Source organism: Oncorhynchus keta, chromosome 15 (genome assembly GCF_023373465.1).
Source record: "Oncorhynchus keta strain PuntledgeMale-10-30-2019 chromosome 15, Oket_V2, whole genome shotgun sequence".
In the NCBI taxonomy this organism is placed as follows: Eukaryota; Metazoa; Chordata; class Actinopteri; order Salmoniformes; family Salmonidae; genus Oncorhynchus; species Oncorhynchus keta.
The window spans coordinates 29,644,227-29,657,368 of NC_068435.1; the positions used below are offsets into that span (position 1 = coordinate 29,644,227).

At 43.4% G+C, this 13,142-nt stretch overlaps 1 protein-coding gene across 6 annotated transcripts in view; it reads right to left on the bottom strand.

Moving 5' to 3' along the window:
- Nucleotides 1-13,142, bottom strand: part of LOC118394751 (zinc finger protein 521-like) — a 151,528-nt gene that overhangs the window by 135,564 nt on the left and 2,822 nt on the right. For 3 of the 6 annotated variants that reach the window (XM_052463827.1, XM_052463826.1, XM_052463824.1), the window contains one exon: nucleotides 3,108-3,164. The exons of 1 other annotated variant lie outside the window; for it this stretch is intronic. Coding sequence is in view for 3 of the 5 variants with exons in the window: in XM_052463826.1 (XP_052319786.1) it covers nucleotides 3,108-3,164 (57 nt within the window). In the remaining 2 variants the exon portion in view is untranslated. The remainder of the gene's footprint in view (nucleotides 1-3,107; nucleotides 3,165-13,142) is intronic. 2 more of the 6 variants (XM_052463828.1, XM_052463825.1) reach the window with 1 other exon arrangement.

Here is a 13,142-nt window from a genome sequence, read left to right on the forward strand (position 1 = left end):
TATTTGGTCTACTATTTAACAAACTATTTAGCAGTCTCATGGTTTGGGTGTAAAAGCTGTTTAGGGTCCTGTTGGTTCCAGACTTCATTGGTATTGCTTGTCGGTGCGGTAGCAGAGAGAAGAGTCTATGACTTGGGTGGCTTGAGTCTATGACGATTTGTATTGCCTTCCTCTGACATCGCCTGGTATAGAGGTCCTGGATGGCAGGGAGCTCGGCCCCAGTGATGTACTGGGCCGTACGCACTACCCTCTGTAGTGTCTTGCAGTCTTACGCCAAGCAGTTGCCATTCCAAGTGGTGATGTAGTCAGTCAAGAGACTCTCAATGGGGCAGCTGTATAACTTTTAGAGGATCTGGATCAAGTTGCAGAGGGAGGTGTTCAGTCCCAGGGTCCTTAGCTTGGTGATGAGCTTGGAGGGCACAATGGTGTACTCAAATACAGTAGGTGTTCCTTTTGTCCTGGTGGGAGAGGGCGGTGTGGAACGCAATAGAGATTGAGTCATCTGTGGATCTGTTGGGGCGGTATGTGACTCGGAATGGGTCCAGGGTGTATGGGATCATGGTGTTGATGTGAGCTGTGACCAGCATTTTAATGCATTTCATGGCTACAGATGTGAGTGCTACGGACGATAGTCATTTAGACAGGTTGCCTTGGCGTTCTTCTGACGAGTGTCAGAGCCGGTGTCGTAGAATTCAATCTTAGTCCTGTATTCACGCTTTGTCTGTTTGATGGCTCGTCGGAGGTCATAGCGGTATTTCTCATAGGAAAAATGGGGTGACTTCATTGATGGCTTTTTGACAGTCTGTGGAGTCTGGTCCTGGGTGAGCAGTATGTCCTGCGCCACCAACTCGTTGAAGTAGAAATATTAATCTATATCGAAGGTTAGCTGTTCTGATGTCCAGAAGCTCTTGTCGGTCTTAAGAAACTATGTCCAAGACATGATGTGCAAAAAAAGCTAAAAGAAAATACACAAAACAGCAGAATTGGTCAGGAGCCACTAAAACGGCAGCTATCCAATCCAGAGCCATTCTGAAGGTGAATTTACATGAAAGTTGTGACAAATTATTCAAAACAATAATCTGCTCCTATATCTTGGTAAAGTTTTGCAACTTCTACTAGGATCCTTTACACTGCATCTGACGAGGGGGTTCAAAGAAAAACAACCAGACGAACTCAAATGAGAAAAGTGAGAAATTAATTTGTGCACACTCTTGATTTCTCCACAGGCAAACATCGATCGTGTCGCTGCTGTCTCTCTCCCTTCACTCTGGAGATAGCGGCTAGAGGGAGGAGGTGCGGAGGAGAGGAGAGAGAGGCGGGTGTGCGTGTCTGAGGGGGTCGTTGTAATCAGGGGCTCTCATTAGCCCGCCGTTGGCTGTGGATGACAGAAGGTCTCCCAGGGAACCAGGGGAAACAGGGGCTCATCAGCCCAGCGCTTCATCTACTTCTGCTGGGGTGGCTGAGGACGAAGCCTGCCTCTCTCCCCAACCAACTCCCACAGAGCCTGGATCTCTACCTCTACCAAACACCAACCAACATGTAACCAACAACATACAGACCCTGCTTATCTACCAAATGTTAAGCAACACCCACAAATTCATGTAAAATACTACAACTGCAGACTAGACAGACATGGGCCTGGATGCAACACTCACGCAACAACGATAGCCTAAGACGAATGATGCAGACTGGTAAACACTGATCTGTGGGAGGGGGCTGAAGGAAAGAGACCTCCTCTCAGACACCTTGCAAAACTAATAAACGGACCCATCCCCATAGGCATACTGTAGTGAAACAGCCCTTGTGTTTCCAGTTTCTGCATGGGGATATCATATCTCTGTCTGAAGGGGCCCAGAGAGCGAGAGGTAGGTGGGTAAACACAACTGACTCTACCGCCAGGTGCCAGGCAGTGTGTGTGACTGTGAGAACCCAGAGTCCTCAGCCTGCTGGGCAAAGCCATCCATATCAGGTTTAAAATAACCACACATGAGACTTAACCTTTCGCAGAGACAAATGAAATGAAAGAACGGTCGCGTGATCAGGAGCAGGCTTCATTCATAGTGGGCTCTCTGTGAGCCTGACCTGGATTACTGCTCTGTTCCTGGAGGGCATACGGTGAATGCCACACCAGCAGACAGGACACATTCATCTGCTCTGTGAGCTGTATTCTACCTCTATCTGAGGTTGGGAAACAAAGGCGTGAACACACACACACATACACAGGCATGAATACAATACACGCACAATGCATGCATTTCACAGCATCTGATGTAACGCTCTCTCAAACAGACATGCACGTATGGATACGCGCGCACACGCGCACGCACGCGCGCGCGCGCACACACACACACACACACACACACACACACACACACACACACACACACACACACACACACACACACACACACACACACACACACACACACACACACACACACACAGGTGAGCCAACACACAAGGAGCAGTAAAATATCCGAGTGGTTGAAACACACTTCATTCCTCTCTGGAAAGACGATAGATCACACACACACACACGCTCCACTTTCCAGTCCAGAATGTGAAGCAGAATCTGGCCTTACAGGAGACGTTGAATATGGCGATGCTCCTTTGGGCTCAGGAAGCTGCCATTCAACCTGCCATTCGCCAGCTTTTCAAGCTTAATAATGTCAAAATACATTCTATCGTCATTACTGCCGTCACACTCAGTAGTATGTACATCTAAATAAAAAGTTACGCGCAACTGAAAAAATGCCTTGTCTGGAAGGAATCGAAGTATTGTTTTTTACCAAGTGCGCATGTATCAAATCCAGCAAAAAAACAAATTATATTACTGATATTGCAGGTGTAGAAAATGCATTTTTTTCGGTTGCATGCAACTCTTCATTTAGCACATACCGGCCGTGACGGAAGTGTTGACTATAGTTCCTCAGACAAACACCAGTAAGTACTGAACGTATTTTGACATTATTACGCTTGTAAAGCTGGTAAATGCCAAGTTGAATCACTGCTTCCTGCCCTTAAAGGAGAATTTCCATATTCAACATCTCCTGAAAGGCCAGATTCTGGTTCACCCAAAACGATGAAATATGAAATGGAGCATTTACCGCTCGGAATCGCACTCTGCCCAGGACTGTGCTGCTCCTCTGTCACATTGTCTTCTACTGCCAGAAAGAAAGAGAGAGAGGAAAGAAATGGTTAACAGCAACAACAACAACAAAACCTTACAACAGGTTGACGCCTGTCAGACACGTTGACACTTTCTTTCCCTTCTTTCCCAGCTTCATCTTATTATTTACTGTTACGGCTTTTCTGTACGGAAACTCCAGGAGATTTGAACAGCTCAACCAGTGCTTTGGGAATCCACACAAGCCTTTCATATGGACGAGGTTTGGCAACATGGCGAGCAGCCACCCGCGTAAGTAACATATAGGACTGAGTAATGACCACATGAATTATCAAATTCTCCCAAGAAACCCTCGCCCAACATCAACAGTGACCAACTGGAAAAACGCCTTGATGACTGCGGAGGTTTCTGAGACAAAACAACGCCCAAGGTATTAGACAGGCGATATAGACTAACACATACGCTTCGGCAAAATGGTATTGTCACACATCTAAAAACACTGCAGTTTAAACAAAGTTTCTGAACAAATATAGAGTACATACTGACTTTTTTAAAGCACTTCACAGTATATGAATTAGCAAGTGTTTTTGTAACATTGATACTACAGTGATATTAACAATTTATCAGATTCTAAGATATTTATAATTGGATTTCTATGTTGTAGTTTTGAAAGGCCGTGTTAATATATGCGTCCAAGGCCAGTTCACAACATGCACCTAAATGTGGCATATTTGTGTGATTCTGAATGCAGGACCGTGCATTCAGATCAGGCCTGTCAGTCAGTGACTTGTTGTAACTGAGTGCTTGTCAAAGGAGTGATGGTTTGAACAGCGCTCCGACTAATTCATTAGCTACATGGCAACCAATCTTTCTGACACGATGTGGTATTATTGGCATTGGCCTTGACAAACATGACTTTAGCCTGTTCAAAAGGTAGGAACCTTTTTTTTCGCAGGGGGCCTGCTTTGAACTAGGTGACAGGTAGGGGGGAAAAGAGTTCCTTGCGGCATGTCAAGTACAAGGTACTAAATGGATTTCAGCAGCGGGAAGAGAACAAAAGACTCTCCCACCCGTTCCCTGTAAAATTAGGGTCTCACCGAGAACTTCTGACGTCTCATCGTTCCTCCCCTGCAGTTGAAATGCATTCTCCATTATGCCTTCTCAACCTTTCATTTCCCTTCAGCAGAGAGAAAGGGGAGCCTGACAGGACCTCCCGGCAGGGGGAGAGTGGCAGTGTGACTGCCAACGCAAGAAACCAGCTAGCGACACTTAAAAAAAATAAAAAAAGACACCAAATATCCCATACTTTGCATAATTAAGGCAGGGATCCTAGCCACTTCCTCTAAGGGGGGCTGGAGTCAATGTAGAGAGTGGTGTCAAGCAGATTCTTCTGAAAATGGTAGTCTGAGAAACAAATGTGCTATCTAGAAACTACAATGGTTCTTCAGCTGTCCCCATAGGAGAACCCTTTGAAGAACCCTTTTGGGTTCCATGAAGAACCCTCCACAGAGGGTTCTACATGGAACCCAAAAGAGTTCTACCTGAAACCAAAAAGGGTTCTGCCTGGAACCAAAAATGGTTCACCTATGGGGACAGCCGAAGAACCCCTTTGGAATCTTTTTTCCAAGAGAGTAAGAAAGAGGAGTAGCGATGTCTCGAACCACCGGACAATATTGAAAAAGAGTTGCATGTAAAGGAATTCTAAAAATCTGTCTTTATGACGTGCTGTGTTTAGGAAATGTGTTTGATTCCACAAAAGGAAGAACAAGAGGTCTGCACTCCTACCTGAGTCAGAAACCATTTATCCAATTCCAGTGAATAGAAAAGGCTTTTAATTGGTCAGAGCTCTGTTAGTTCATTTGTTAAACACATCACTAACATGGAAAGGATGAGGAGTTTTTTTTTAAATGATGTCTTCCACCTTTATTTAACCAGGTAGGCCAGCTGAGAACAAGTTCTCATTTACAACTGCGACCTGGCCAAGCTAAAGCAAAGCAGTGCGACACAAACAACACATGGGATAAACAAATGTACAGTCAAAAACACAATAGAAAAATCTATATACATTGTGTGCAAATGTAGTAAGATTAGGAAGGTAAGGCAATAAATAGGCCATGGTGGCAAAATAATTACAATTTAGCAATTAAACAGTGATAGGTGTGCAGAAGAAGAATGTGCAAATAGAGATACTGGGGTGCAAAGGAACAACAACAAAAAATAACAATATGGGGATGAGGTAGTTGGGTGGGGTATTTACAGATGAGCTGTGTACAGGTACAATGATCGGTAAGCTGCTCTGACAGCTGATGCTTAAAGTTAATGAGGGAGATATAAGACTCCAGCTTCAGTGATTTTTGCTATTCGTTCCAGTCATTGGCAGCAGAGAACTGGAAGGAAAGGCAGCCAAAGAGAAGTTGGCTTTGGGGGTGACCAGTGATTGGGATGATACCTGCTGGAGCGGGTGCTACGGGTGGGTGCTGCTATGGTGACCAGTGAGCTGAGATAAGGAGGGGCTTTACTTAGCAAAGTCTTATAGATCAATACAAATCAAATCGAATTTGATTTGATTTGTCACATACACATGGTTAGCAGATGTTAATGCGAGTGTAGCGAAATGCTTGTGCTTCTAGTTCCGACAATGCAGTAATAACCAACAAGTAATCTAACTAACAATTCCAAAACTACTTTCTTATACACAGTGTAAGGGGATAAAGAATATGTACATAAGGATATATGAATGAGTGATGGTACAGCGCAGCATAGGCAAGATACAGTAGATGGTATCGAGTACAGTATATACATATGAGATGAGTATGTAAACAAAGTGGCATAGTTAAAGTGGCTATGTATTACATAAAGATGCAGTAGATGATATAGAGCACAGTATATACTTAGTATATACAGTATATACTTATGCATATGAGATGAATAATGTAGGGTATGTAACATTATATTAGGTAGCATTGTTTTGTAGCATTGTAGTCGATGAACAGCATTCTCACATAGGTATTCCTCTTGTCCAGATGGGTTAGGGCAGTGTGCAGTGTGGTTGAGATTGCATCGTCTGTGGACCTATTTGGGCGGTAAGCAAATTGGAGTGGGTCTAGGGTGTCAGGTAGGGTGGAGGTGATATGGTCCTTGACTAGTCTCTCAAAGCACTTCATGATGACGGAAGTGAGTGCTACGGGGTGGTAGTCGTTTAGCTCAGTTACCTTAGCTTTCTTGGGAACAGGAACAATGGTGGCCCTCTTGAAGCATGTGGGAACAGCAGACTGGTATAGGGATTGATTGAATATGTCCGTAAACACACCGGCCAGCTGGTCTGCGCATGCTCTGAGGGCGCGGCTGGGGATGCCGTCTGGGCCTGCAGCCTTGCGAGGGTTAACACGTTTAAATGTCTTACTCACCTCGGCTGCAGTGAAGGAGAGTCCGCATGTTTTCGTTGCAGGCCGTGTCAGTGGCACTGTATTGTCCTCAAAGCGGGCAAAAAGGTTATTTAGTCTGCCTGGGAGCAAGACATCCTGGTCCGTGACTAGGCTGGTTTTCTTCTTGTAGTCCGTGATTGACTGTAGACCCTGCCACATACCTCTTGTGTCTGAGCCGTTGAATTGAGATTCTACTTTGTCTCTGTACTGACGCTTAGCTTGTTTGATAGCCTTGCGGAGGGAATAGCTGCACTGTTTGTATTCGGTCATGTTACCAGTCACCTTGCCCTGATTAAAAGCAGTGGTTCGCGCTTTCAGTTTCACGCGAATGCTGCCATCAATCCACGGTTTCTGGTTAGGGAATGTTTTAATCGTTGCTATGGGAACGACATCTTCAATGCACGTTCTAATGAACTCGCACACCGAATCAGCGTATTCGTCAATGTTGTTATCTGACGCAATACGAAACATATCCCAGTCCACGTGATGGAAGCAGTCTTGGAGTGTGGAGTCAGCTTGGTCGGACCAGCATTGAACAGACCTCAGCGTGGGAGCTTCTTGTTTTAGTTTCTGTCTGTAGGCAGGGATCAACAAAATGGAGTCGTGGTCAGCTTTTCCGAAAAGAGGGCGGGGCAGGGCCTTATATGCGTCGCGGAAGTTAGAGTAACAATGATCCAAGGTTTTTCCACCCCTGGTTGCGCAATCGATATGCTGATAAAATTTAGGGAGTCTTGTTTTCAGATTAGCCTTGTTAAAATCCCCAGCTACAATGAATGCAGCCTCCGGATAAATGGATTCCAGTTTGCAAAGAGTCAAATAAAGTTCGTTCACCACTCCCTAGATGACCTGGAACCAGTGGGTTTGGCGACAAATATGAAGCAAGGGCCAGTCAACGAGAGCATACAGGTCGCAGTGGTGGGTAGTATATGAGGCTTTGGCGACAAAACGGATGGCACTGTGATAGACTACATCCAATTTGCTGAGTAAAGTGTTGGAGGCTATTTTGTAAATGACATCGCCAAAGTCAAGGATCGGCAGGATAGTCAGTTTTACGAGGGTATGTTTGGCAGCATGAGTGAAGGAAGCTTTGTTGCAAAATAGGAAGCCAAAAATTGATGTAATATTTGATTGGAGATGCTTAATGTGAGTCTGGAAGGAGAGTTTACAGTCTAACTAGGCACCTAGGTATTTGTAGTATATGGACACAGTGTTAAAGTCCCCTTAGAGCCACCGTACATAGATAACTGTGTCTCTATCTTTCTGTCTCACCAGCGCAGAAGCCTCGACTCGTCCTGTGGAGACATACATGCCTTAGTGAGTGAGCCTGAGTCCCTGTGAGTCTAATGAGTTTCTCCAGCGCTGTTGAGCACCTTGCATCCAGCATCATTTAAACGGGCCAGGATAGAGGGGGGTTACTAATAAAGCCCTCGTGTTTCGTACAGACCTTGGTTGGGTGGAGGGATGTGTGTGTGTGTGTGTGTGTGTGTGTGTGTGTGTGTGTGTGTGTGTGTGTGTGTGTGTGTGTGTGTGTGTGTGTGTGTGTGTGTGTGTGTGTGTGTGTGTGTGTGTGTGTGTGTGTGTGTGTGTGTGTGTGTGTGTGTGTGTGTGAGTTGGGGGGTGGTTCATTTTGATTACTGTCCCTGTTGGCGAGATAAGTGAGTTGAGGCAGAAAATTCCATTTTACAATGCCATCCAAACTTATACATTACAGGAGTATCAGCCACGAGTCGATGATTTGTCACCACTGTGAACTTATTAAAAGTTTTGGCCAATTAAACAAAACAAGCAATTTACATTCTTGTTGTCAAATTGTTGTCCCATCACTCCATGGGATGTTTAAATGGATTTGAAAGGCTGCTACCTACGTGGGCCATTGGTCATCCGATCTAGCCTGTCAGATACACAATCATTTACCCTTGGTAACGCTCTATAAATGTAACGAATATCCCTCAGCAGCGTACAAAAATACACATTTCACCAGCAATTGCTGCAATTTTCTACGAAAATGTATGATAATACATCTGGCTAATTGAATTCATGTATACTAGAGCTGCCTGATAACCATCTCAATAAGACAGAATCTATTACGTAGATGAATATATAACAGCGTACAAACTGAATATCACTTCAGCAACACAGCTATCAGTTCATTAATTTGACAAGGTACATTGTGTCACTCTGCCAGTAACACACTGCATTTATAAATTATGATGCAATGTTTTGTTGATACAACACATGGGACCAAATCAACACTGTTCCTTGGATTTTTATACGTGTAACAGAAATAATGTCATCTGACAACAAGTGTTGAAGAGTTAAAGGTCCACTGATTAACACATACGAACTGACAAACATGATGGCCATTTAGGAGAGATTGGCAATCCTATGGCAAGAATCAATCCTTCAAAATGTAATCTACAAATGAATCACCAATCGGCAGAAGAAAAACACCAAGAATAAGACTTATGGACAGATGTCCACAATAACAGCTTCAGTCAATACAGTAAGATGTCTCTTGTGAATAAATGTAGAAACAAATGTGCCAAACAGAACACGTTCTAATGAAGAAGTGAATGGGCGCTACGCAATGCAGTCGGGTTATCAATTGCTCTAATCCATCAAATGAATTCCTGTTGCGTCTGTCTGTCTGTCTGTCTGTCTGTCTGTCTGTCTGTCTGTCTGTCTGTCTGTCTGTCTGTCTGTCTGTATGTCTGTCTGTCTGTCTGTGAGAAGAAGGGCTGATAGACACACACACACACACACACACAGCCCTGAGTCTGTCTGTTCTTGGATATGCGAGCTGCGATAGTGTGACTCATCTGGTTGGTTACAGAGAGCTCGGACGTTACAGTGTGGAGCACAATGGCTGTGTAATCGGCCCTGACTGACCAGGAAGGAGACTCTCGCCACAGGGACTACAACTCAATTTAGCTGGGGTCACCAGGTCAAACCTCCTCAATTAGTACTAGGGGGAGAGGAGGGGAGAGGACACACACTGCACATGATGAATAACTTTCTTAATGATCATTATTTGAACAGGTGCTGATTAGTGTCATAAACAATTTGCAATGGAGAAGCTGTGTGTTAATCATATGGCATAACGTTTGTAATCCTTCATGTACTTTATTATGTAAACAAGTTATGAATATGAGTAGTAATTCTGAAGTAGTTTGAAATCAAAGAATACCTTATTGGAAATAATAATACTGTCAAAGGATAAATAATCATATTAATTTTATGGATATTGGATATTATGATCATGTATAATACATGATATGTATTTTAGACAAACAAATGCATCAGGAAATCAATCACTGACAGCAGATGGGGGGGAGACAGACACCATCTCCCCAGCAGTCAGACAAGCCATGACAACAGGAGAGACACATGCCATGAAATAAGAGGAGATATCGGCCAGCTCCCGTGGCACCCAGACAAGCCCAGCACAACTCACTGAGCCCCAGCTTCCCGCATGTCAAGAACACTGACAGCCAAGTTAATGGTATTTCTATGGCTCCATCATCATTTCCTTAATGATAATACTAGCCATAGTTTTGTGTCACACTAGAAAAGTGCTAATGGGTGTTATACCACAGATCATTAATTGTAAAAAAAAAAAGAAAAAAAAAGAGACTATATTATCGGGGGCTTATAAAGAAAAAAATGTCATTAGAGATGAATAAAGCTTAAAGTGGAGGAGAATAAAGAGGAGTAGTGAATCTACCCTGTCTTTCACTTGAATTATTAAAACCAAATGAGTGCAGCTCTTATCTTTTTATTTTATTAATATGAATAGATACTGAATAATTATTTTTCATTCATATTCACAACAACAAAACTCTGAAGCTCTAGTATGGCCTAGTTGCAATCACTTGGTTTTCGTTAAAGGTTAAAGGTTAAAGGTAAAAAGTGGATCCTTTGAGTACAGCACATCTGCCTAGTGCCATATTGACCATGTTGGACATCAATAAATGCATGAATATTATTGTACTGGGCACAGATGGAGACATGGTTTAACTATGGTTGAACGGTCAACCTTTGCACCACTTCAAATCACCTCACCTAAATATGACAACGATAAAGCCTGAAATGCAATGACAAATACAAAATGGTGAGGTGAAAAAAGGTGTGTTTTATCAAGGCAAACTCAAATGTGTTACCGAGCCAAAGCAGGGTTATTTTTGACAGTCAGCCTATATGACACAGACGGTCTATGTTAGCTGTTGGTTTTCATAGCATTTTCTTGACTGTAATAGTCATTCATACTATTTCCATATTATGGATTCATATGAACCCGTATCAAATGGCATACAGTCTGCTTCTATCCGATGCCAAGCCAAATCCCAGAGTTCATCCATGTAACGATGGAACTCATCTCGTGGTAAACATCAAATATTTAAGGTGTATATGACACGACAACGATTTCATGATATCCTGCAATACGGTAACTAAATGGTGCAGAAAATACATTTATATATGCAGACGACGGCTACCCTGGAAATATCGTTGTCAGCCAATGAAAACGTTAGTGGAGTGAGACCGACTTCAGAGTGTCATTTGTGCTCGAAGAGAAAATCTCAACTCAGTCTCTCTCTCCCTCTCTCTGCTCAGGAAGTCTGTGAGCAACGTGGCAGGCAGGCAGGCAGTCACCTACTATATGTGCAGATTCTGGACTAGTCTGTCCGAAGGATCCTCATCCTATGCCTCCTCACTGTGACTGAACAAGCTGCTGACCCAACACTTCGGGCACATCCCATGAAAACCCACTGTAGTTGAGAGACGTAGATAGTCTAGGCTTGAGTAAATGTCAGTGATGAGGGTGAAGTGTTTGCATATAAGCGAATGATGTATGGTCTCGTCCTGTGCCATCTATTCCCCTGGGCAATAGCGTCGCCGGCTCCGTCTCTCAGACTTAATTGACACAGGACTTGTAACGTTGCCCTTTTCCTCGACGGGACCAAAACATTACCTCTGACTCCCTCCAGTATCCAATTGAGAAAGAGAAGAAAGGCGTACACATTCCACAGACAGAAGGGAAAAGGAGAGGTACCATCAAGGCTTTATTCTGTCCTCGTTCTCTCTCTGTACATGCTCTCTCCATGTTGACCGGTACCACATGGCCCTGGCCCTGTCGCCGGTCATGATCGGGATTGACCTTCCCTACATGTGCCAATAAAGTGTTATTTTACTGTCACTGTGAGGCATGGACACTGACCAGTATCTCTAACCCACAACACAATGATACTGTCTCTAACCCACAACACAATGATACCGTCTCTAATCCACAGCACAATGATACCGTCTCTAATCCACAGCACAATGATACCGTCTCTAATCCACAGCACAATGATACCGTCTCTAACCCACAACACAATGATACCGTCTCTAATCCACAGCACAATGATACCGTCTCTAATCCACAGCACAATGATACCGTCTCTAACCCACAGCACAATGATACCGTCTCTAACCCACAACACAATGATACCGTCTCTAACCCACAACACAATGATACTGTCTCTAATCCACAGCACAATGATACCGTCTCTAACCCACAACACAATGATACTGTCTCTAACCCACAACACAATGATACCGTCTCTAATCCACAACACAACTAAACACGGAGCACTGTCTATTACCAACACAACAACACAACAACACTGACCACAGTGTCTAACCCACAATAACACAACAAATGACACACTTTGTGTTGGATGTATATTTTATGTGATTGAAAATGAAATACTGTCCGTTTTTATGTCGCTGAAAAAAATGGCACGTTCAGGCTACAAAACACTAAACGCACATTCCCATTCTCTGCAGATGCTGAAAGAAATCAATCATATTTCTCTACTCCTGTTCACGAGACAAAATTAACTTTAGGTCTATAATTGTACTGCAAGAAACAATTATGCAGGGTTTAATATTATAACAGGCTACATATGAAGCCTGCAGTTAGTGTCCAGCCTTCTGTTACTATTCCAACTATTGCAACTATAAAGACAGACCCTTGTATCTACAGCAGTAGATTTTGAGAGGGGAAATGCACTCTGACAGACACCACCAAATACAAACAGTGAAACTATGCAAAAACCCCCAAAGCATGTCATTTCCATAGCAATTCTGTTTTGAACATAAAAGCTGTCTTGTGGACATCTGTATTAGTGTGGCTCCATTCTTACAGGCAGAGGTGGACAAAGAACAATAAGCGACATCTGCCTACTCTCTTCTGATTCTGATCCAAACTCCGGAAATATCTATGACGTGTCCACATTTCATGTCAACTTTACTGCGGGAAGAAAAGCAAGCTGTAGGGAACATATGGAAGTAGGAACAATTTATTCAACCAAGCTGTTGCATTCGGATCTCAATAACAACGCAAAAACAAGCAGTGAATGCCATCACTCAGACAAGACTTCAAATATTGCATGCAGCAACGTTGTGTGACAAATACTGTGTACCCACACACACACACACTCAACCTAAATCAAATCAAATTGTATTTGTCACCTGCTTCGTAGACAACAGGTGTAGACTAAAAGTGAAATGCTTACTTACGAGTCCATTAACAACAATGCAGAGTTAAA